General features: G+C 33.5%; 1 protein-coding gene across 2 annotated transcripts in view; it reads right to left on the bottom strand.

The window, feature by feature from the left end:
- Positions 1-26,506, bottom strand: part of qtc (GRIP domain-containing protein quick-to-court) — a 34,513-nt gene extending 8,007 nt beyond the window's left edge. For both annotated transcript variants that reach the window (XM_085952518.1, XM_085952516.1), the window contains exons 1-3: positions 26,285-26,506; positions 9,451-9,824; positions 301-1,422 (exon numbers count right to left, since the gene is read on the bottom strand). In XM_085952518.1, coding sequence (XP_085808644.1) covers positions 301-1,422; positions 9,451-9,822 — 1,494 coding nt within the window. In that variant the 5' untranslated portion in view covers positions 9,823-9,824; positions 26,285-26,506. The remainder of the gene's footprint in view (positions 1-300; positions 1,423-9,450; positions 9,825-26,284) is intronic.
- Positions 26,507-27,608: the final 1,102 nt, after the last annotated feature.

The following is a 27,608-nucleotide window of genomic DNA, read 5'->3' as shown; positions in this document are numbered from 1 at the left end:
AACATAATAATATATTATGTAAAATACCCTAGTTATGATGTCAAAAGATAAATGTAGGTGTCTACCTATATAAAGTAGGTCTCATTGAATTGTATTAGTAAATTTTGATTTTGAAGATCTCTTTTAAAATAAATTTATTTTGGAATCACATAATTATGTAGGTACCAATAAAATGGATCAGCCAGACAATAATAATTAATTTAATATTATTATGTAAATCGATTCAGTTTATTGAACCTGCATTAATCATTTGGCATAATGCCATAACAGAAATTGTAGTCTTTGAATGACTTTACAAACCTGATTAGCCTGTTCAAATTTAGCAGATTCTTGACCTTTGGTATACATTTGCAAGTAAACTTTGTGATGCTTATCTTCTTGCTCGGCCAGCTGCCTACTAACTTCTTCTAATTGTTTTTCTAATTCCCTGATGCGTTCTTTTGCCTGCTCATAGTCAGGCATTATCTCTGAATACCTTGAATTAACATCGGCCAGTTTCTGCAAAATGGCTTCTACCCTGTCATTATGGAGTTTTTTCATTTCTTGATTTTCATCACCCTGCCGGCGGGTGATGTCTTCAATCTTCTGCTCGTATAAATAAATAAGCTTTCGCCTCTCTTCATCTTTATCAATTCGGTCTGTGCCACAAGCCCTATCTTGGAGCGGCGCTCCCAAGGAATCTTTGGAGTGGACAGATGAATTTGTCAAATCTTCAAAATGGCCGGAATCAGCAAGAGAACTATTTAAATCGCTTAAATTCAAGCTACAAGAAGGCAACTGATTATTCTTAAAATCTAAATTATCTTTATATTCGGAACAAGACTTTATAGGACCGTCGTCAGTCAAGTCGGCGAGGTTAGGCGAATCCGGAGTTTGGATTTCATCACCGGTATTTTCTTTTACGGTGACGGCGTCACTCGAATTTGACTTTTCTTCTGGAGATGTTAATGATGCTTTGTACAGTCTAAGTTCGACAACTTCTTTGGTAAGTCTAAAAATATCGATGTCTTTCCTTTCCAAATCTAATTTTGCTTGACTTAATAAAGCTTTGAGTCGTCTGATTTGTCTTTGCGCTCGTTGCGTTGGAGTTAAATATTCATCGCCGGTTTGTCCAGCGTGTGTCGAGCAGTGTACGACATACTTCATCTTTCTGCCGCTGAATGTGGTGCCGTTTCGAGCTACGTAAGCGTGGTCACACGACGCTGTGGTGGCAACACTGCTGTAGCTGTGTAGGGAGTCGAGATCGTCATCCATTTGACCATCGGTGTAGTCTTCAGGTGATACCGGCGGAGTCACAGGACCCATGTTGCTATTATTTGGAATGTGGGGGAAATGTGTAGGAAGTGCTTTTAAATAGGACGGTGATTTCACTGGAGTTCTTCCAGACTTGAGGTGTGAGGTTGACTGCGATAGGCTGAGAGACTGAAAGCAAAAGAAAAAAAACACCATTAGACAGCATCTTGGAATGAAACCAATGATCTAAATTCTAAATAGCAGCAAAGATTGTGGATTTAGTTTTAAACTTACATTGCTTTAAAGTTACCCTACCATTGGAATTAGAGTAGGTACACAATTGGAAGTTTGGGACTATCTATAATATTTATCATTTATAGGTATTAAATGACAGTGATCCCGAAAATTGTTGTTGATATTAATGTAGGTACGAATATAATATTCGACATTTAATTGATAATTGAGGGGCAGTTGATTAAATATTAAATAGGTACAAGTGGCATTATTCGAAAAAAAATAGTTAAGAACAGGAGTAAGATGTGTAACTATTTTAAATAAAAAGTTTTGAGTAGTTTAAAAAATGTTGGAAAGTTAATGGAAAAATCTCAGTTTGAAGTCGATTTACTGCGTTTGGTCACCTATTCATTCACTCAGACCCATTTAATCCTCAACTCCTATTCATATTATGTTATACTAATTAAAATTATATTAACAGGTACACTTTATGTGTGTAGTAAATAAATTATTTGAAAACTGTTTACGGAGCCTAGGTATAATTACAGAAAAAATAATACCTAATCAACTTACGACTGAATATGAAAAATAGCATGATTCGTTGAACAATTTTATTATTATTGAGTTTTTACTATGACTTTTCAAGTATGACAAAACATAATTATTTTTTAATAATATGGTTCGCTGCATTCGAACATTGAAACGTGACTAGTAGGCTATAAACAAGACTATAAAATTATTTTTTTGGTAAGTAGGTACAGATTTGAAAAATATGTCAAAGATAAAAGAAACATTTATGTTTTTGACGTAGGTATAACTACGTATTCGAATTCCGAAAGGTAGGTAAGTCACCAATCGCTCTGTTTAAAAATGTATTTACTTAAAATTGCTTATAATATTTGAAGAAATAAACATAGCAAATCCAAAATTATACTACTTTGCAGAGTAGACAAATGAGTCTCCTGGTGGTTTAATTAAACTTAAACTCAAAAACCGGTTGGGTCCTCAAAGTCGGCAAGACGGATACGAAAGCAGGCCTCGATAACTGCCGTCTGGCAGCCATTTTATACGCACAACTTCGTGAGACCTCAACCGATCCGGAAATTTACATCGTCATCAAATAAACAAAAATCTGTTGAAAAACATTTAATTTTTTCTATTTACGTCCAGACTTCGCTGATAAACGTAGTTCTACGCTCACAAATTCTCCGAATCACTTAGATATTGAATGACAGATTTTTTTTCATAGCCAGATGCAATTATTTGTAAGTGACTTATTTTATGTACCTACTAGGTAGGTAGTAGTTACTAGTACTAGTAGTTACCTACTAGTACATAACTAGGTATGTAAATTATTAAAGAGGGTGAGAAATTGGAACTCGATTTTAAAAATAAGAATCAATTTCGGTATTTAGATTTGATCAAAAAAGCTAGATACAATTTATCACATTAAGCACAGCGATCATAATCAATCATCATAGTGGTGACATGCAGTTATGTAACTCGGTCAGTTTGCACCGGTTCGTGCGAGCGGGTTGATCACATAGGCATTTTGATTGCCATCTCGATTGACGCGAAATTATGACATTGAAGTGCCTATGCATAGGGCCGCTATCGAGAGAAAACATAATATCGATACCGGTAAGATATCTTATCGGAAGAAAAGTATTGAAGTAGATATCGTTCAAGGATTTAGGGGGCGCAAAAATGCACACACAATTCGTTTTATAACAGGTACCTAATATTCATTATTAAATACTATACTCAATTCAATTACGTAAACTAAATCTAATGTTGAAATATAATTTATGAAGTTCCCACGTTTGGGCATTTAAACATATTATGCACATAATAATAATCCTATTTATGAGTTTAATATCTCCGATCTATGACTGATGACATGGTTTACAATATGTATACAAATATAAGTACTAAAAAGCATTCTCTCAAAGTCTTCATAATATGAACGGATCAGTGTCCTATTAATTTTATTATCCCTAATAGGCACGCATAAAATATTTCGAAACCTACATAACATATTAACCGAATCTTAGAACTTTATAATATGTTAGGGGCATTATTATAATGTATTGAATTAATTGTTAGTAAAAAATCGCCTACGGCGCGATTTTCATTCAAATTATTAACACCGTAGTAAAAAATTACAACATAATATAAATGTTTTGATGAGCATAAAATAATAAGATTTAAAATATTTTCATTTTTAGAATATTTCGATTAAAAATATAATATAAGTGGTGACGCTATATTTTAGGTTGGCATCCGGGGGCAGCCACCATTGGCGCGGCCATATGTGTATTAAACATTATTTATAATCTATCACTAGGTCCAATAATAATATTTGCAACTTTACTAAGTTCATAGATATACATGGAAAAAACTATCGTATTTACAAAGAAAGTTTGAATGAAAATGTGTGTGTGGGAATTTCCCCGAAGCTTGGAGAGTTTATTTCAACATCCTTGCGACATTCTCATTATTGAGGTCAAAATGGAGCTATTGTTCTATTTTCAAAGCATGATCCTGGACATACCGTAAACGTTGTAGATAATCTATTTATATAATTTTGAAGCCTTATTATCCTTTATATTTATTTTAAACATTTGATGACTGCATAAAGTATTTTTATTACATAAAATAGTATTCTTTTAAACCTCTCGCTCTAATGTTTTAGAATATAGTCATATTCAGTACATAAATGTGTAGTGGTGTTAAGATTTTTTATATTTATTAATTTATAAACGCATTTATAAAACCATCAGTATAATTTATATCGACATTATTAAAGTGAAATATTTACGATAAAAAAATATATTGATAATCTCTGTGATCCCAAATTTGACAAGAATTGGGCATTTTATTATTAAAAAAATGGGCACGATTAACACATTTGAAGATAATTCTAAAGATACTCATTATAAGCTATGTCTTTGACCATTTCAAGTGTGATAAACATCCTACGAATAATGATTGCTTTATATTAATTATTGACCTAAGAATAAGGTAGTATTTTTTTGAAATACGCCATTTCTATTGGCATTCCCCAGTGGTTAAGCTACAACATACGGCCGTAGCACATAAATTGACAAACGATAAATAAAGTAGGGAGTAAGATCATGTTAACGAGCGTGTTTGAACATGTACCTAACCGAAGAAAAAAATATTTTTTTTAAAAAATGTAAAAATTCTTAACACCACTGCACATTTATGTACTGAAATATGACTATATTCTAAAACATTAGAGCGAGAGGTTTAAAAGAATACTATTTTATGTAATAAAAATACTTTATGCAGTCATTAAATGTTTAAAATAAATATAAAGGATAATAAGGCTTCAAAATTATATAAATAGATTATCTACAACGTTTAAGGTATGTCCAGGATCATGCTTTGTAGATAGAAAAAAAGCTCCATTTTGACCCACGCTGAACACGTCCGCCCTTAATCCGGGCCAAGATACATCGGTTTTATGGTTTGGTAAACAAATGAACATTGTGTACCTACATACTGTTCGAAAGTTGTATCAAGTGATTTCGAACGTTCCTCTCCGAACATTATGTTCTGATACAAATGCAGCGCTTGAAATGGAAAAATTTACGAATCGGAGCGCTCGACAGTTTTCTGAAGATTTTTACACAGTAAAGTTATCAAAGTTGATGTGTTTTTTTCATAAAAATAAGTTTGTTAGATTTTCTATTATATGGCCTATCCAGCTCAGACGGTCAAATTATTTATTCCACGAGACGGAGCGATAATTTTACCGATTTCACGAACAGGAACGGCGCTCCGGTGCGTTCCGGTCCATTTCGAGCCCTGTATAACAAATGTCGATGTATTTTTGTTTTCCGATGCGGATATAAAACACTGTTCACATACAAATTTTCATGGTATGGACTCGGCTATACTGATAATATGACAGTTTATGTAAGTAGGTACTATCGTATATCAATAATGTGTACATACCTAACTAGGTAGTAGGTATGCTGAAAAAGAACTGTACACCAATTATTATTAGCGTGACACCTCTGGCGATAAGCTCAAATTGAATAGAATAATAAATTATTCATACACACATTATTAATTATTTAATATACCTCTAAATGTATAAATCATGCACTCGTGCATCCTTCAAAATTTTATAGTTGACAGAGCACGAATACAACAGTTACATTCCCAATTAGGCCTGCATTTTAACCTAAGCTTCAGGCCTATTGAACCGGAAAAATACACAAATTGACGAAGGGAACAGTACCTACTTTTCAGATTGCCTCAGATTAAAAATCATAGATTCTAAAATGTATAATTAAAATATTAAATAGTGTGTTTTAGAAGAAAAATTAAATACGTAGGCACAGGTGATTATTAATGTTATATTTTATTTTTATAATCTTGTAAATATGTTTTAATATCATTTTTTTGGACCAATGATTGCTCTTCAAGAGATAATCCCACCCTGTTTCTGATGATACTTATACTCAATAATAATTTACAGTGACGTCCCTAGACAAAATGCCGCCCCTGGGCAGCGCCAAAATGCCACCCCATTTTTTATACAACATTTTTTATCACCCATGTCGTTTATGTTCGCAATGGACGTCAAAGGGCGACGGACGTAAACTAGACGTCGGGAACCCGACAAATAATACTGTCTTGTTAAACTAGTGAGTTGAAATGTTCAATGGAAATATATTTTCGTTACCTATTACTAAGTTTAGGTAGCTATTTCTCTATGTAGCAAATGATTCTTCTCGATTTGCCGCCCTTCGAGTAATTGCCGCCCCCAAGCGACGCTCAATCTGCCTACCCCCACGGGACGTCACTGATAATTTAATAAACTATTTTGCCACGTTTTTCTTAGCTCGTATTCTTGTTTGTCCGGTGGTTGTTTATCCAGTACAAATATTGCAATCGATTTTTAACTAACTTCCCGACTAGATAGACATTTGAAACTTTTAGAATATACCAGAAGACGATGTCAATGCATTCTTTTAATACTTTTAGCCATCTTTAAGTAGAATTGAATTCATTTTCAGTTAGTTCTGTTTTGTATGAAAAGTTATTTCGGAAGAAATCCGTAATCCAACCCACTATTATTGGTTGCTAAGAGGGTGATCCTAGCAACAAAATTATTAATATATACGTGCGTTACTATGGAAACCAAAATGACATTTCAGTATTCTATATTTGTTTGTTTGTTGCAAAATAGCAAAAAAATGATTTGTTGACAATTATTGCCTTATTTGTCCTAAATTATTAATACATAGAATTGTCAAGTTTATATGATTCAACAGAAAATTTAAAAACGTGGTATATAAAAAGTTCTTTTCATCTTGTAATTATTTTTATTCAACGAATAATTCTCAAGATTTGAAAATGTAACATTATATTATAATATATTGAACATACATAATTATATAAACTAGAGAAAAAAAAAATAGAAAAAAATACGACACCCGACGGGACTTAAACCTGTAACTACTGGATTTGTGCCAGTGTGCTTTGTCAATTAAGTCCGTGACGCCGGTAAGTAATTAAGCAATTTGATTGATACTTACCTTGATTTAATATACATACATACATGTATAGCCAATATTGTAAAGCAATTCGATAAGCATTTCATGAAAGAACTACTAACTACTAGTTAAAACCGTAGTAATTTCGTAGCTTAATTGGAAAAGCCAGCGGTTACAGGTTTATGTCCCGGTGTCGTTTTTTTTCCTTTCTAAAAAAGATTTTTTCTAGTGGGTGGGTGTATCATGAGATGTTTTCAAATTATGTATGTTCAATAATTATTAATCAAATGTAATTTTATTATTGAAAGCGTTTCTAAAGCATAATTTGAGCAACATAATATGAAAAATTGCATTGCAATATTTTTTTTCACATGTTATATTAAATTACACGGATTTCTTTACGTTTATCGCATGATAAAAATAATAAATTCTCTACAAAAAGGTATGTATTGGTCTTTTTTATCCGCTTGTCGTTATGGGTAATAAAAACGGATATTTTTGTTATTGCCTAGGAACCTCGTCACTGCAATTTGATTATTGTATCAAATGGATCACAGAGAAAACATCACTATACGTATATTATGTTATGTTCTTTCTTTCCGTATGAAAGAAATAAGAAACTACTTGAAGAAAACATTGTTTGATTTTTTTTTTATAAATCAACACGCCTTGATATTTTGTTTCTCATTTTTATCAAGGTGACAGAAAATTGCTTACAAAATTTTGATTAATGTTCAATAGAAAAATATTTTACTTATCATTTTTTAAAAATTTAGAATGCCATGTTACATTCTATAATGATTTTCTATGTATTGATTTGACATTGCGATAAAACTCACTACTTACATTATATAACGCTTCTTCTATTGATAGTCCAAATTCTTTGATACACCATAACAGCAATGTTGTTTTTTTAAAAGAAAGAATTAGAACTAATAGCTAAATAATTACCAACATTAATTCCATCGCACCCATCAGTTGTTTGTTCGCCCGAGGTGCAGAACTAATTGGTGATACCAATTGGGGGCAACTCTGTTCAACCAAATCGCTTCGAATATTGATATATTCCACCTATGTGAGATGAGTAGGTGTTTTTATAAATTCTTAACATAGGGTCTACTTAGTTCATTTGGCGTACTTCCATGTAGGTACCTACTTTATAATTGTTGTATTTGTGTAGGTACTCCCTACTTATCCTCTTTTTATATCTACTATTTTTCTAATAATACGTCTTATATTTCTATTACTTTGCTTTTTCATGTTGTGCTGTGAACGTCTTGAATTTGTAATTGAATAATAAATATTTATATGAAATAAGAAATGAATAAGTAGTATCTATTTAAAATAATAAAAAAAACGACATATTATTTACGTACTTAAGGTATAGTATAATTTTATTGGGTTTTACGTCAATATCATCATGTAGCTACCTACTTTAAAATTAGCAAAAAATATACCTGATGCAAACAGAGAAAATATTATTAAGGTTCTACCAAAGAGATTAATCTCTTTGGTTTCTACTGTAAAAACGAAAGAATTAAGTAGGTACCTACCTGTTACCTTCATTCCCAGGTTCAGTGGGTCTATTCTATACTTATCGAACACTAAATTGATAAATAGTATCAAACTTAGGGTAGGTTTGTATCAAAATATTAGCACTTATTGTAACAATAACACGAAGCCGGTTAATATTGTTGCAATAAGTGCGATATTTTAACAGCAGCAAGATAGGTGCTGTTAAAATATAGCACTTATTGCAACAATAAAAACCAACTTCGTGTAATTGTTACAATAAGTGCTAATATTTTGATACAAACCTACCCTAAGTTTGATAATATTTTTCACTTTATCACTTTAGCGGTCGATAAGCATAGAATAGACCCACTGGTCCATTACCAGTTTCTCAGGTTTCATAAAATAACATAGGTAATTTAAATAGTTGAATAATAATTGTTAATTCAATATGAGATTGAAAGCTGATTTCCGTAATAGAATAATATAAAAAAACGTTACAAGTAGACAATAACATAATGTCCAACAACTATATCTAACGTCACAAAAAGAAAAGTGTCATTGAAAGGGAAATTGTTTCATCCCTGCCGCCGGCGCTTGAATCAATATTGAAATATATCCTACTCTGTATTTAATATTTTGACCATGACATTGATAACCGTATTATTATTTTGAAGTAGGTATAATGATGTGAATACAAATCGATGAATAGTTTGCGTGTCGTGCTGTCAGTGGTGTTATTTTGAAGTCTATGGCAAATGCCAGATAAAATGTCATTAGAGTACAACAAAAATACTGCGGACATTTAAAATATTATGAGTAGTTTGCGATGTATTTGGAATTATTTTTTACATTTTGTATTGCTTGTTTATGGTTAGGTATACAATAGAGAATGCAAATTAGGGTCGCAGGTCAATCAAATGTCATCGGTACTCACGAGACTTCGTTGTCTGTTTTTGAGGTCCCCGTTTCTGAGAGGGCCGTCATCCTTGACACTGCTGGCCCTCGATGACTCCTTGGACTCCGTGATGGACGGGAAGAAGCCCCCGGCGTGCGGGGGCCAGGGTCCGTTCGGAGTGTTTGGGGAACAGCCGGCAGAGCTGGCGCGGCCTGCTGAGAATGTCTTCTCTCCGCGCAGGCGCATAGAACTGGAGCGGCGGAATGGACCGGGGGAGGGCAGGGGGATCCTCGAGGTGTCGTGGTCCTCCCCCCCGGGTGCCGCCCCCGGCGATCGCTGTCCCCTAACCCCCGAAAACCCCCGGAAACTTACCCCTGGTGGGGTGAGAATCTTCTTCTGTGCGGAAGTCATTTCTGGAAAACATGAAACGTGATTAATTAATAGCCAGAAGTGTAGCGATTTGGAATGTCGCTTAACATTGGTAATAAAGATCACCATACAATAATAATTTATTATTATATTTAAGTATTATAAATTAGCCATCACATGGAACATATTAGGAAAAATATGAGCTATAGTATATCAGCAGTAGCTATTTATCACAGCAGTAATTTTATTTAAACCACTGTTATTAAATATTTTGAAACACTAGTAATGACCCCCTCAATGCCATTTAAGCAATTATTATCATTTTTCACAATATTATATTAAAAAGGGAAAAATACAAAGAATACATAAAACAATGCATGCCATGATTAAAGATTATGTTATGAATATGTTTATATTCCAGTATTTCCGCTGAGGATAAAGTTTTCCCAGGCTCCAGGAAATCGTAACCAACTTAAAGACTGATTACCCAATATTAGATGTAACCCCATAACCATTGAGATGGTAAAAAAAATATTTTCAATTTCAGAAATCATCCATGAAATAACCATATTAAATAGTATTATGGTATGTCGGTAGTTAGCTTTTTTCAGCGCGCAAATATGGGCGTTCACATTGTGAAGGTTATATTAACGTTTATTTTTAAGAGAATGGTTTTTAGCCATTCGACTAACCCATTGGGTCATTGTTTTGGACCAAACACATATTGAATAAATAGTGTAATTTTTGTCTTCTCGTCTACATCAGCACATGCTCGTTAATATGTATAACGTTGTTACCGTCTGTTTAAACAATAATTGTCAGTGAAACATACGCTTTATAAGTACAGCTGTTATACACATTAAGTTAAAAAGTATTCATTGGTATCACAAATACGATACATACAGATGATATTATACATACAAAATTGTTAGCAAGTTTAAGTAGACGTTATAACTAAATATTTGGCGAGAGCCGGGCGTTGGTTAGTAAGGCAATTAATATTCCTTGATTTAAAATACAAAACCGATAGTCAATAATAACGCAATTTGATAATCAATTCATGTAAGACCTACTAGTTTAAATTATCGTAATTAAGTAGGAGACATGTAACTTAATTGGTTAAAGCATATTGGCGCGATACCAGTGGATATACGGGTTCAAATCCCGTTAGGCGTCGTATTTTTTTAAAATGAGATTTTTTCTAGTAGGTGTATATCTGAAGTGTTTTCAAGTTATGTATGTTCAATATATACATTACTACTTTATAATATATGTCATCAGCCACGATTTCAAGCAAATCACACGATAAGGCATGATTGTAGAGTACACAAGTAATGTATTTCACGTTCATAATCATTCAATTTCTTCATTGTAAGCCAGACTTTAACAATATGAAGTTCTAAATGTTACTATTAATTAACTATTTACTATTGAATGTATATGCCTTGAATATTACCTATCTACTCTAACTATACGAAGGAGAAATTAAGTGTGTGTGTTATTTTGTTGATTATTTCATAATGGTAGTACCAACCTGTGATATGTACCTATACCTATTCATAATTGTCTGAATGTATTTAGACCTTATTATCAATCCATTATACATATCATAATTAGTATATTACGGCTGATATATATAGACTTATTATTTTCTGGAGATTATCTTTTTCTAATGAAACAGTAAAATAAGTGAAAACTAAATGGTCTGACAATTAGCATACCTAATAATATGGACGTTTATACTTACCCAGTATGATGTAAGTAATTAAATGATACATTATTTAAAAAAAATGATACGAACATAAAATTGAAGTATTAAAATACGAGGGTGGGTCAATAATTCCTTAGAAAAAAGCATTAAAACAGGTTTTATTTTTGTATTTTTTTTTTATTTCTCAACATAATTTCCTTGGAGCTCAATACACTGGTTAGACGTTTCTCAATTTTTTTTAAACCGTCAGAAAAATAAGTTTTCGGAAGGTCCTCAAAATAAGCATTTTTCCGATCGATGACTTCTTCATTTGAAAAAAAACGTTGTCCACTTAGCCATTTTTTTAAGTTTGGGAAAAGGAAAAAGTCGCTGGGGGCTAAATCTGGCGAATACGGTGGGTGGTCGACCAATTCGAACTTCAATTCTTCAATTTTAGCCATTGATCGTAAACATGTGTGAACACGGGCATTGTCCTGATGAAAGAGGATTTTTTTCCTGTTTAAATGAGGCCGTTTTTCTTCAATTTTGTTTTTTAGCTGGTCCAATAAAGATGCATAATAATCCCCTGTTATTGTTTTTCCTTTTTCCAAATAGTCAACGAAAATAATTTCACGTGCATCCCAAAATACAGTAGCCATAACCTTACCAGCTGATTTTACGGTTTTCGCCTTCTTTGGACATGGTTTGCCTTCGCAATCCACTGCTTTGACTGTTCTTTCGTCTCGGGAGTATAGTGGTGTATCCATGTTTCATCTACAGTCACAAAGCGACGAAAAAATTTATCCGGATTGCGTTGCATGAGCGACAACAGGGCTTTAGAGGCCACCACCCTTTTGCGTTTATTGTCGACTGTGAGCAAACGCGGCACCCATCTTGCAGAAACTTTTTTCATGCCCAATTTGTCATGTAAAATAGAAATGACGCTACCTTTTGAGATCCCTGTAACCTCAATTATCTCACTCAACTTTAATCTTCGGTCACTTAACACCATATCGTGGATTTTATTGATCATTTCTGGTGTAGTCACCTCTACAGGACGTCCTGAGCGTGGTTCATCCTTTGTTGATGTACGACCACGTTTAAATTCATTTAACCAGTTATAAATAGTTGCAAGTGAAGGAGCAGATATGCCGTGAACTAAATCCAACTCATTTTTTATTTCCTTTGCTGTTAACCCTTTTATATTAAAATGTTTAATAACAACTCTAAACTCAATTTTCTCCATTTTCCATTTTTCCATTTTCCACAAGCAATTTTTTTTTAAAATGTACGAGAAACACACAACAACCCGACCAATCTGATTGAAACTTCGCAGCATACTGAATCGGTAGTGCCGCTGCATGAAAACAAACCGCTTGCAGTACTAGTCGCGCCACCTGTCAGCTTTTCTAAGGACTTATTGACCCACCCTCGTAATTGGTCATTTTCTAGCACTTAATCATTTACGTGAAATTGCATTACCTATGTTACGGTTAGGTTACTTACATACATAATAATTATGATTAAATTCGGAGATTTTGCACGTGTTATGCTTAACCCAGCATAGTTTTAAAACTTTTGCCACTAATGTAATTCGGACAACCCGCATCGTACAAATTTGCGCGCCGTTTTCAACACAATATTCCACAAAACCACAAGTCGCTAATGAAATTTAGATCATTCCACAAATATAGCCAAAAACGCAAATAATTGTACAACAGTAAATATTCAAATAATACGACCATAGCAAGGGGCCATTTTGACTTTGCAGTTAGTTACTGACTATTCAATCCTATTAATTAAAGTCGTTCTGGAGTTGTTCAATTAAAATAGTTCATATAAATCTATTTTTTTTCAAACTGTTTGGTTTTCACGCATTATTCTATAAATATATCCAAACTAGTTCTAGTATAATTAACTAAAATTAGTTGAACACCGTGCAGAGGGTGTTTCGTATTAATATTTCATTGGGTCAATAATGATGTGTTCAAAGTTTAAACATGAAAGTGGCAGAGCCGTGCATAACAAAGCCCTGCTGCGGCACCAATTATGCGTAAAAATTTTCCATTCAAATTTGTGGTGAGATTCTCACGATTCTCATAACTAGGTAACTAAATGGGTCATGAAGTAATGAACTGCACGGTCACTACAGAACCAGGTTTAGTAAAACAGAACGTTGAATTTTAAATGTAAATGTAAATTTAACACCACTTATTTTATTCACAGAAACAGCATTTACTCAGCAGAACTCCAGAATAATACTGCCCTTCTAAGGCAGTAACTGACTCTCACACATTTTCGAGATAAATGACATAATGTGTTTTTTTTCAAACTACTGCCCTTCTAAGGCCCGTTGCAGACGGGACACCGGTGTCGCGCTCGTATATAATGAGGCCTTTGTATTCGAATAAAAGAGCCTTTGTGTTTATGTACGCCCCGAGCTAATGAGTCAAAGCGTGTCCGGTACACTTTTCCGTCGGCCGCTACATTCTCAAACCTCTGATAAACATGTTTTTATGACCGCAGCTAGTTTTATGTTCTAATTTATATCGGGAAATTATGCATTGACTCATTAGATCTTGGCGTTCATAAACATAATACAAAGGCGCCTTTATTCGAATACAAAGGCCTCCTTATTATAAACGAGCGCGACACTGGTGTCCCGTCTGAAACGGGGGTAAGGCAGACACACTTTCGAGATAAATGACATAATGTGTTTTTTTTTCAAACTTCAGTACTGTGAATTATTAATAAACGGTAATAATTTTTATTAGTAGGATGTTAAAATACAAATGAAGTAATAATAAACAAGCAGTAACTGCAATAAATAGCTGCAATTCCTGGCTTTTTGCTAAGAAATTTGTATTATTTTAGCAGATGACCATTTTTTCACTAAGGATTTTAACGGTATTTTAGTGATAATTCTGATTTTAAAGTGAACAGAATATAATAGCTTTCAAAATTATCTAACGGATGGCATTCATAACTCAATTTCACAAATTTTGCGAGTTACTGCCATCTTCCTTGGAAGGGCAGAATAGTGATGGAGGGTTTAAGGACGTAGAGGCCGGACGCACGAAGTGATCTTGAGCCCCCCACAATAAAAAATAAAATAAAAATTATAAATTTCTGCAATTTTTTAATTATATAAAATTTAGTCTTATTGTAATTTATTTTCTTAAACAGGTTACAGATGTAACATATTAAACAACACGAATATCAACATATGAAAATTTAAATAAATAGTGGTTAGGTTCGAGACGCTCTTAAGTGTTATGTTGGGGTTACTGTGTGATGCTTTGGTCAGCATTGCACTAAATCCTACATTTTTTGATATGAAACAATCTTATGACTAGTTTGAACTGTTTAGACTTTGGAGGTTTCACTTTAAATATTCTGACGAATTGATTGCGTCACCTACGACAAAGAAAATCGCCGCTGGATGGTGTTGAGAAACATAATATAACAGTTGTCTGTCATTAAAATTTAGTTTAATTTAATGGGTTACAGATAGGTGGTAATATAATCTGTTTACAGCTCTACTGAACTCTCCCACATTTTGTAATGAAAATTCTAATTGATGAAAGTTTTGTTGGGAATCGGTTTCAGTGCTGAGTTTCGCCTATCGGCATCTTCGTCCGCTTTATAATATCACAACACCTACATTGGCGTAGAGTGGTGTCAGATTCCTGTGGCAATGCCGGCGACTCATTTAGATGTTGGTATCGTCACTTGGTTTAAATAACATTAATGTTGTTCCAAAGTAATTTCGTCGTGGCCGCAACACCTGAAGAATCTGTCCTTCATCTACCTTCAGACGATAGTATTAATTTGTGAACAGTTTATTACGCACATCCATATTAGAATTTTATTACGTCAACGACTAAGAAAGCGTTTATTTTTCAAATATAGTGGAACAATATAACCACGACCTTGCGCACAGTAGAATAATACAGTGAATTTAATATTATTGTTAGGTACTGATACTGTTTCCGAGTGCTCTTATAAATGAAGCCTATTTTATCCTTTTCATTCGGCTGACGTCGCTCTAACGATGTCATATTTTCTGTAAAAACTATCAAACTTCACACTTATGTACTTAGTATGTTTTCAATATGTATTTTAATAAGGTTGTTTTATTTCAGGTTTTTTGTCTTCACCAATAAGGGATAAGAATCCATGTCTATTATATTTTTTTTAATTCACTGTAACTCAATTTCACAAAAAATGAGACATATTTCAGTAGACCTCAACTAGGGACGATACACAATGCGAATATTAAATCTCTCTGTGTAAATCTGCAGTGTGCAAGACCCATGTTTATTATTAGATGTTGGTCAAAATTTAAAAGATTTTCGTTGCATTTTTTCCGGAAAGGATATCCAAGAATAATGGGGTAGGTAATGGATTTCAATAGCTTATTAAAATGAGCGGTATTTTCAGTTAAGTATTAAACATCTATAAATTTGTATGATTGGATACGTAATGGTTGATATTGTTTGGATTTCTATGGTAAATTGACAACATGTTTTTACGGACGGATTCGTTCGGTTCTTATTAGTTTATACGCTAATAATAAAAAAAAACATGTTTATCTATATTTCATTGATTATATCGGTTTCTTTTGAGTGGTTCAATTTTGATCCTAACATCAATAAAAGAGCAGAAATTATGGTTTTCATTCAGATTATTATGTGCTGTTTTTTTAATCACTCATAATATATTATATATTTATAACATTATAACATAAAACATAGGTATATTAAACGCATAAATGAAAATATAATATTGGAGGAAATAATAATCTCACTGTTAATTAATTTACAAATTATGACTGAGCAACCGGTAAAATATCCCAAATATTTTACTAAAAAACTTAGTAATTTCTCTAAAAATACAATTTAATAATACGTTATACGGTTGTTTTCAGAGTATTTTATTTATTACGGTAAATTAATATCCATGTTGTTTGTGAAAGCCGTCTCACAGCGCTTTTAACTAATTACAAGGTTATATTTTACACAAAACACAAGCCGAATAAATTCAATTCGTCAAATTAGACTTGATGAAAAGATGAAAGCATCCAATTTATTGAGCCATGGTTTAATTTTGTAATTTCATTCTTTAATAATTTGATTTTGTGTCAATCGGAAAAAGATACACTTCCTCGCTGGACGCTTTTTTTACTGACAGTAAGAAAAGTGTTGCATTCAATCATTTGTAACCTAAATTTTGAAAGCAATGATGATTGATTATAAATGCAAACCACGTAAGAATGCGGTGAAAACTAAGCGACTTTAACAGGTGTTGTCAAAATTTTGGTCACCGAGGGTATTATGTTATTTGTAGACAGGTACATTGAATTTGATTGTTTATCAACGACGCACAATAATTCATTGTACTAGGAGGCAAGATGCTATCTCATATTAATTTTAGTAATGGTCCGTTTGCGTGTGCCTGTTGCAAAATATTAATAACTAACATTTCAACCCAAATAAAAAAAATCAAATATAAATCGTAATTACGAAATAAAAATTTAATGACAGAGATACCAGATATTTCCCTTTTGTTGAAAATTTTAAATTGCGAGTCAATAGTGAAAAGGGGGAAATTTCATTTTCACATAACCTAACCAAATATAGGAAAATAAACCTTCCTAGGATTTCATGATATTTCTTTCATAAATCTTCTAAATTCCGATTAAAAGGTCAGAATTTCTCATACTTATATGGTGTGTAATTTTGTTTGACATTTATTAACTTGCAACAGTTTATACTTACACGATGTAAATATCACATTTTCAAACAAAATCCCGAGTAAAAAAATCTAGACCTAATTCATCGAAGTTTCATGTAAAAAATGCGGCCGCCGCGTCCTTCTTGAAAATACATAAATAATGTGCTTCTGACCAAAAATACTTGGGAATTGAAGATCATAGTAAGTAGTATCATATATCATCATCATCATCATCAGCCTGAATCTATCCACTGCTGGATGAAGGCCTCTTCAAGTTGCTTCCACTTCTCTCGGTCCTGTGCATTGCGTTGCCACGTACTTCCGCAGAACTTTATCATTTCATCGATCCAGCGGCCTCTAGGTCTACCTTGTGGACGTTTTGTACTTCTTGGATACCACTGGATGACTAGATTTGTCCAACGATTGTCTCTTCTTCGAGCTATGTGTCCAGCCCATCTCCATTTAAGGCTTTTAATAAACTCTATTACATCGCAAACCCTTGTCTGCTTCCTTATCCACTCATTCCTCTTTTTGTCCTTTCGCGTTATGCCCAGCATGCACCTCTCCATACCACGTTGTGCTACTCTAAGTTTCTGGATCTCTCTTTTACTTAGGGTCCATGTTTCACACGCATATGTCATCACGGGAAGCACACACTGGTTGAACACTTTGCGCTTTAGGCACAGTGGAAGGTCACTTTTGAAGACATTATTCAGGCGGCCAAAAGCACTCCAGCCTAGCTTTACTCTGCGAACAATTTCATCAAATATACATCCATCTATAGATACTTGTTGTCCCAGATAGATGTAGCTTTTCACCTGTTCGAGCTGAGTGCCATTGATGAGGATCTCTTTTTGGCCTGCAAAGCAGTTGAACATGACTTTCGTCTTTGTTACATTTATTTTCAAACCTACTTTGTTGCTTACTTCAGCGAGTTCCTGCATTCTGCTTTGGAGGTCTTCTGAGTCTTGCGAGAAAATTACTATGTCATCGGCAAAGCGCAGATGACTCAGGTATTCTCCATTTATGGGGATCCCTTTGTCATTCCAGTCAAGTTGCCTGAATAAGTCTTCAAGGGTAGCTGTAAATAGTTTAGGTGAGATTGTATCACCTTGTCGGACTCCTTTGCTGATAGGAAATCTGCGCGATGGTTTATGGAGATTTACAGATGCTGTTGCGCTACTGTATATATTATTGAAAATATTTATATAGCGTCCAGGGATTCCTTGTTTTCTGAGTGCGTCGAGTATTGAACATTTCTTTATCGAATCAAACGCCTTCTCATAGTCTATAAAACCCATGCATAGTGGCAGTTTGTATTCCTGGTACCGCTCTATGATTTCTCTGACGACTTGGATATGGTCCATAGTGCTGTATCCTCCTCTAAATCCGGCTTGTTCTCTCGGTTGGTTCTCGTCTAGTACATTTTGCAGACGGTTTGAGAGAATTTTTGTGAACGTCTTGTAGAGAATAGGGAGTAGACTTATTGGACGATAATTTGCTAGGTCTTCTCTGTCACCTTTTTTGTGAAGAATGACAATGCTGGCATTTTTCCATACCTCTGGGACATCCTCTTTGCATATGCAGGCTGTGAACAATTGTGCAAGTACTTCATTTGCATCCTTTCCTGCTTTTTTGAGGATATCTATCGTTAAACCGTCTTCCCCGGGGGCTTTCCCACTTTTCATGTAATTTAAAGCATGGGTTACTTCCCAGGATGTAATTTCGGGAGTATGGTCTTCCGAATTTCCATTTCTCTGAAGATCTAAGTCTATAGTCGTATTGTCAGTGTCATCACTGTAGAGATCGCTGTAGAACTCTTCAACTCGGCTTAACAAGTGTTCCCAATTTCTGACGATAGAACCATCTTTTGCTTTTAGTGCTGTGATTTGACGTTTTCCTATCGACAAGCATTGCTTGTTTTTGTTTAAACTTCTGCCTGCTTTCACAATTGCTTGTATGAGGTTTACATTGAATTTACGAAGGTCTTCTCTAATCTTCCTTCGGAGGGTTTTGCAAAGTGATGAAAACTCCATATCGTTTTGCGCCTGTCTATCGCTCTTGGTTTTCCTTCTCTGCTCCATAAGATTCAATGTTGCCTTCGAAAGCTTGGTGGAAGGTGTAACTTCTGAGCTTTTTACGCCTGTTTTTTCTGCACATTGTAGAATAATATTCGTTATATCCTCCGCGTTGGATAGGGAAACGGTTTCGTTCTCATCTAAGAAAGCCGATAGTGCATTTTTGAGTTCATTTTGGAATTCAGTATTGTTCTGCAGGTATACGCGAGCATTTGACTTCTTCTGCAGTTTGGATCTTTCTGATTTGACGTTCAATCTTATCTTACATCTCACCATCCGGTGATCACTGCCGGTGTTAAACTGATTGATCACCTTACAGTTTAAAAATGTATATTTTCTGTCAGTGAGGATGTAATCGATTTCGCTGGTCCTTCCTGTCGGGCTTCTCCACGTCCATTTACGTGTAGGTTTATGTTGAAAAAAGGAATTCATGATGTGAAGATTGTTGGTTTCAGCAAACTCCACAAGCATGTCCCCTCTACCATCCCTTGAGCCATGTCCGAAATGTCCGACCGCTACGTCATCTCTTTGGTATGATCCAATACGTGCATTGAAATCTCCCATTATGATGTTGAAGTGGCATTTACTTTTATTTTTCAAGGATGTTATTTCCTCGTAAAACTCTTCCACTTTTTCATCAGGATAGCTCTGTGTCGGAGCATATACTTGCAAAATCTGAATGCGGTACCTAGCATTGATTTTAAGTATCACGCTTGCGACCCTGTCAGAAATGCAGTTGAACTCGACTATGCGGTCCCTCCAGGCTTTGTTGACAACAAATCCAACACCGCTCGTGCGTCCTTCATCGGTTCCTTTGGAGTACAGCACATGTCCGCTTTGTAAAGTAATAATACTCTCACCTTTACGCCTTACTTCGCTGAGTCCGACAACATCCCAGTGGATATTCCGGAGCTCTTCTTGAAACTCTACAAGTTTGGCATCGCTGGACAATGTTCTTGCGTTATATGTAGCAATGGTCATCTGTTGGCAGCCTTTTCCGGGTCTCCGGGGATTTTTAGCACCCTCTGCCTTCCTTCGCTGATCGCTGCCGTGATCAGTATCAGGTTGGCCTCCGGAGAATGAGGGCCGGGTTCTAGAAGTTTTTGTTTTCATATGAAGGTTTTGGACATAACACACCACGCTGTCCAGACGGGTTGGTGTGTGGTTTTTCTGTCTGGGTGATCCTTCCCGTAGCCAAAGGTCTCTCGTTTTAAGGCGCCAGAGTTTCGCCTTGCACCCTTCTCTATTAGCTACAGATATTATGTTGCGTTATACAGCACATTATCTGCATTGCCCGGGGGACGCCACGCGGAGGCTAGAGATAGGATTTGCTGACTTTCTTGGACAGTGGCGTCTCAACATTTTTTAGAGGTATACCTATTGGCATCGGTATACATCATTGAGGCCATAGTCAGCCTTTGCCCACATATATAGCAACATATTATATTGTAAGTTATCTTTCACTATATCGCAGCACTAAATATAATACATTTTATAGTGATTGAATTTATTTTTAAAATATTTGAATTGTATGTTTCTTTTCCACGTATTTTTTGTTTGTAACGGCTAAATTATTGTAATTTAAGATCTCACACGTATCTAGTTCTGTAATTACGTACATATTATGGTGTAAGCTGTTTTATAAAAATCCGTTACAATAATTATTAAATAATCTTCATTCGTCAAATGTTGTTTGCTATTTAAAACGGCAAATTAACTGGCCATGATGCATTTTCAATTCAACTGAAGTAAAAAATTGATGGCGGAAACAAAACACAAGAAAACATAGCTGGTACAGACAGCTAAAAGTAATGGTACCTACTACACAAAAAAGAATTTATTGCAAGTCAGACACTGTCCGATATATCTATAAATAGCTACTAAATTGCACATATGATATTGATTTTGTATACCTACTTATATCTAAGTATATCTACTTAGCCAATCGAATTTATTTTTTAAGATATGCCTGCCTCGGCAATCTAAACTATATAGATAATCGATTAGAGAAATAAAATAACGACTGCAAAGAAGGTTTATTTCTCAGATAATTAAAATATGAAAAAATATTATTATTTTACAATATAATATTTATTAAGTATTATTAATTATACGCATTATTTAAACTAAGTATACTAAATAAATTATCTCTGCATGGCTGGTTTCGTAGATTGTATATATACAAAAATAGTTAAAAGTAATCTACAAGGTCGTCATATTAAATTCGATGTAGTGATTTATTATATTATTATTGTTGAATAGTATGTACTGAAAATTAGATATACAAATCAATGGACTTATTATTTTAAGTTGTACATACGCATATGAGCAAAAACGAGATTCGCACGATCCAGTATTCTGGATTATTTGATGAATTCTTCATAACACTTATAATAATGTTAAATAAACATTGAAAAAATGTTTCGTTATTACACAAACTAAATAAGTAGTATGCAAGGTTTTTTACAGGCATATGTAGGTACTGATTAGAACGCTAGCTACTGATATGTTTTTATTAAAAAGAGATAAGTTTTTTTTAACTTAGGCATACGTTTTATAATTTTATAAATTAAAAGTAAATATAGTTAAAAACGGTCGGGAAAATGGCATAATTAAACTTAAAAGAATACGTAATATTTATAATGTAAGAATAAATAAATTAAATTGTTTTGAATGGGTACTACATTATTATTTATTTGTATCCGTTTAATTTAGTATGTCCCGCACGTACGTATCAAGATCTATATTCTGACAAGCATATTGTCATAAGAAAATGAACGCTGGATAAATGTATTTATTCGACGTTAAAGGGCCCAAAGTACGGTTAAAATATTGTAGTGGATTAATGAGATATACGGTTTAGATGGAATTTACGTCAACGGACAGCGAAAATTAATAATCCAGGCGGGTAGGTATTTAGTGAGCTGATATACCGACTTAAAGAATGGTTTTTTATTATTAAAATAGTGCCGAAAGTCCACCTCTTCCTGTTTTAATATGTAAGGCCACCGTGTAAAGGCCAAAATTCAATGTTCTTTATTTTATTAATTAGAGATTTTATTGTCTATTGGAATAATGTACAGGACAATTAAAATTGCGATGCAGTTAAAGTTTTCACTATTGGACGTCCTCAATTTTACTTTGCATAAAAGGCATGTGGATTTTTAGGGATTTGAGACGCTTATGACTATGTCGTAAAAATACGTAAAAAGCAAAGAGATTGGACTCATCCGTCTTCAATCTCTTTGGTAAAAAGGCATGCATACAGAAGTAGATAGACTATTGTATAAGAAGAATATCTACTTAAATTTATTATTTTCTTGTGTCACAAATTTGCATCGTCCTCTCATGAAGCCATTATTTACAAAATAAACATAGTTTCAACATAAACAATGTATGGTTGGAAGTAGATATCTTACCTTGCATAAAAAATGCGTGTTAGTAGTCGTTTTAGATAACACAATCGCTGTTTACCAGTTTTAGATAATGCAAACAGTTAATAATTATTATAATTTACTTAGTAAGCAGGTCATCAATGAATTGAAAATGCTGACCTTAAGAATAAATGAGTTATTTTTTCGTGATGTTCGCTAACGAAATAATGAATAATGAAGTAGGTAACAACAAACATTGAAAAAGAAATACATTTTCGTAATAATATAGTAGCATCAATTCTTGAGTAAAATCAAAGCACATAATATTATGTACCTACTGTGATGGGGATATTTGAAAGAAAAGTGTATGTTTTACGAATACTTATATAAATATCCAAACTTATCATAATATTATAATGAAGTGACTAGGGTAAATGTCTGGGGGTGAGAAACTATAATATTTTGATGATGGGTTAAATTCACTAAATAGTAGAGTTGCCAGGCGTTCAACTTTCCCGCAAATACACTGGTGGTTTCAACCGCATACACTGCAGTCTGTGGACATACCCGATCTGCATTATATAATAGTGGGGATTACATCCCTCTCATTTGTGTGAGTGTGAAGAAATCCAAACCACGAAGTCGTTGCTATATGTATTCCCTGAAGGACTTTTCCCCTTATACTAAACTAGTGAAAACGCACTAGCGTGGATTGTGCCCCACTAATGAGAACTATTCTTGTCGACGTGGTCCTAATTAATACATATTTACCACGTTAATTTTAAACTATATTAATATAACTTATCATAGAATAACATTGATTCCTAGATGGGTACAGTTTGGTTATGACAGGATACAATAAAAATAATGTTCCTGCTCGCTTCATCATCACTAGAAGTATCTGGTCAGTATACTGGGATCCGTTAGCGCGTACAATCAAGTGGCAGTAATTGCAAACGATCATGTATTATTCGTGTACGATAAGTTGTGAATCGTATCACATATGAAATGAAATAGGTCTCATTCAAAAATAGTATTAGTGCAATCTGTATATTATAGCGGAGACAGGTCGGGGTCAATGATTAAAACACATGCTTTCATATGTTATGAAAATAACGCTGTATATTTAAAATGAGATGATTAATTTGCAATACTATATAGTATACATATTATATACTAGGGATTGCAATCCCGGAATTTTGGGATTCGTACTCTTGATCATGAATCCGGGATTGGTGAAAACATGAAATTTTCTCTAATTATGGTAAAAGAGAATAATGTCCTGAATATTATTTTAATTAAATAAACGTCAAAAAATGTCATTTATTAAAATTACAGCCTTGTAATAGCCACAAAAAAATAATGTACAAGTTGTTAAATGAAAAGTTTCGTGTATTTTACAACGTTTTTCATAGCTCGTATTCTTATTTGTCCGGTGGTCCTTTGTCCGGTACAAATCTTGCAATCGATTGTTAACTATCTTCCCGACTAGCCAGACATTTGAAACTTTTAGAATATATCAGAACACGATGCCAATGCATTTTTTTTATACTTTTAGCCATCTTTATGTAGAATTGAATTCTTTTTCAGTTAATTCTGTTTTGTATGAAAAGTTATTTCGACACCATTATTGGTTGCTAGGGGTCTGGGGTCCTAGCAACTAAATTATTAACATATACGTGCGTTACTTTGTAAATCAATATGACATGTCAAAATGACATTTCAGTATTATTTCTATCAAGTACAATTGTATATATATTTATATTTTATATATGATTCAACAGAAAATTTAAAAACGTTGTATATAAAAAATTCTTTTTTCTTGTAATTATTTATATTGATTTAATTAAACTTTCTAATATTTTTACTTCACAAAAATTCGTTTTTTCCAACAAAAAATAATCCTGGAAATGTAAACCCTAATTTTACATAAGTACATAATATTATGTAGTTTTAGAAGAAACCAATAATATACTTAGTACATTTTATACTAATTATAGATTTAGTAAGTCACCATTTATTATGCGATCTACTTTTTTAGTTTCGCACTGATATATTAAACAGGTACGTATTATATACCTGACAAAACTTCACACTGGGCTAATTATTATTTACAAATGTATGTACTTGATTGTAGCAAGTGGCTTACCTGTTATCGATTATAATACAGCATTCGGCTATAATCAATAACTTTTGACCACGTGTTTAGTTCAAAACATTACCTAACTGCCGCATACGTATTAAATAATTCACAAAATTCATTAGCGATTCAGTATTTGAATAAAGTTTTTAACTTACTAGCACAATATTTCACAACAACAGAACTAAACTATCACTGACTTAACATTGCGGCTATAATTTAATATTTGGATATTGTAAGACCGTCACGTTACGCGATCATATCATTGGAGTATTAAATTTGACAGCAAGCTTAAATGAAACCTTAGCTTTTGAATAATATATTTATGATATTCTAAATAAATTAACTCAGTAATTGGATTGCTTTTGGTTGCTTCAAATGATAATATTTAAGAATCTGAAAGTCGATTCTCGGATGGCAGTCCGAAAAATCGAAAGTATAATAAAATTATTTAACATTGCCGCTCGTGTTATGTAAGTTTTATTCTGGCTTTGCGGATGTAACGATATATATGCCATGTTTTATGGCTAGTTCCGTAATATATAGATTATATTCTCCATCGATTTGTGTGACGGCGACGCGGCGCCTTCGTACATACGCGAGAATGAAAACTGTAGGGAAATTTTTCGAAATTGCCGCCAAATTGAAAATTGATTTGTGTGCGCACACTAGGGAATAGATTTTTGCACAAACGGGGACGTTGACCGACAAAGTGAGCGCTAGGGATTCCTCATCCCCATGGCACTGCAGAGCTAGAAATAGGGTAAAATATTGATCTTTCCGCGACAGAATGTTTATGCAACTGCAGTTTGTTTTTATTACATGGCAATAGTTTTGTAACAAGTTCACATGTTATGTCCGACAAAAAGTATGCATCGTATAATTTACAAACACCTTTTGATAACTATTACATTAAATTGCAAAATATATCGATTATTTACGAAGTAATATTTCACTAATACGCAGATTAGGGAAAAAAGAAAACTAGTATTAACATGTCTTGGGGATATATTAATAATAATAGAGCAATAAACACAGAACAAAAAATGTAATATTGAAGTAAAGTTTGAACGCTTATTAAATATTCAGAATGTTTAAAAATAGCAGGTTTCATCTGTTCATCGACAATTTTGTATTTATAAACAGCAGTATAATATTTATATATAGACGATCAGTAGAAAATGAACATTTACAATCGGGTTAAATTGATTTTAATAAGGGGATTCTTTGGATAATGTCACGATGTATTTATTACATATACCAATTGTTTATAAAAAAAACTTCACTTTGTTCACTTTATTGGCGGTCAGTAATACCTGTATAAATAAAAAAAATTAAATCAATATCATTTGTTTGAAACAAACAAACATTTCGATATATTATGTATTTCGGATTGAATGAATGAAATCGAAAGTAAGTAAGTAGATCACTGCAAGGTGGTGTTACAAAACAAACAAATAGTTGAAGTAAAACGAAGGTGACGTACCTTATGAACGAAGTCAGGATTTCAACATATCACTTTTTATAGAACAACAATATCGATGCAGTTTTGGGAAATTAATGACAATGAAGCGATGTGCTATGCGAGCGGTGTCGATAACGCGATTCGAGGCTAGGTACTGACTCGTGGATTATTTTGTCAGTCGAGAGAGCGGCATGGCATGGCGGCCGTCGGTACTAGCTGGCCACTGGCACGCCACGCTGCACTGACAAGCGCTACACAAGTCAGCTGGCATCCCAAGCGTGACAGAATAGCCTTTTTTGCTTTTCTATTGCTTTCCCAAACGAGCGATTATCGGACATCTTGAATGTAAACCAAGCGGATTGTTAATTTTCCAAGATAACAAAAATATACAATAAAATATAAATAATATTAATAGATAGCGAGAAACAGAATTATTTATCAATTTTAAAGTTATAAAACATAAACACAAAATATATTTGTATTTGATTGGCAATCGGCTGTCGAAATGCTAATTATTATTGGTAATGTTTTAAACCTGATTAGGTGGCTGGGCCATGCACATAGGATAGAAGAGTCATGTATGTGAGAAGTGAGAAGATCTATGGTGAGAAGGAAAACGAAGGTCTGGTCAAAGATGATCGTGTAAAAAATGAGGAGATTGTGTCGAGTTGGATTTACATACCATATTCGTCCAAAACGGCAGATATTAAAGGATACCAAAACTCATTGTAACACCATAATGAATAAAGTAATTTTTTTTTTTAATTAATACGATAGTTCCAAAATATGTATTCATTCTACACGTTCTGTTTTTTCTTAAAAATACTCAGTTTCACAACTATAAAGTATTTTGATACAAAACTCAGATCAGTCGACAATAAGGTTTACAAGTGACATAAATTAAAAAATGGATTAATAGCAGTTTTCACACAACTATATTATTACTAATGAGAAAAAATTTAAACACAAATAATATATGAATAAAATTTTCTCTAAAGAGAATTGTATGGAAAACATTACCAACTTTAAAGTCGATTTTCTCAACTTGGTCAAATGTGGAATTGTATATTATATATATGTGTACAGTATATTATATGATTTAATAAATGGGTAGGTAAGTACTTAATATAAGTAAGTACATTTAATGATACTCATAGCATATTCAGTGCGATATCGTGTATCAGCTGGGAGCCAGTAAACATGCTTTTTAACCAGATAAGGTTTAATTTTATCTAAAGCTTAAGTGAACTATAAATATATTCATATGTACATTATTACTTACCTAAGATCGTAAGTAAGTATGTACACATTAAAGTTATTTTTATAGCCATGGTGTAATTTAAAG

This window comes from Rhyacophila brunnea, unplaced genomic scaffold (genome assembly GCF_057557595.1).
Source record: "Rhyacophila brunnea isolate RB1 unplaced genomic scaffold, BYU_Rbru_1.0 scaffold_3, whole genome shotgun sequence".
In the NCBI taxonomy this organism is placed as follows: domain Eukaryota; kingdom Metazoa; phylum Arthropoda; class Insecta; order Trichoptera; family Rhyacophilidae; genus Rhyacophila; species Rhyacophila brunnea.
The sequence above is the reverse complement of the archived record's forward strand: the minus strand, read 5'-3'. Positions and strand labels throughout refer to the sequence as shown.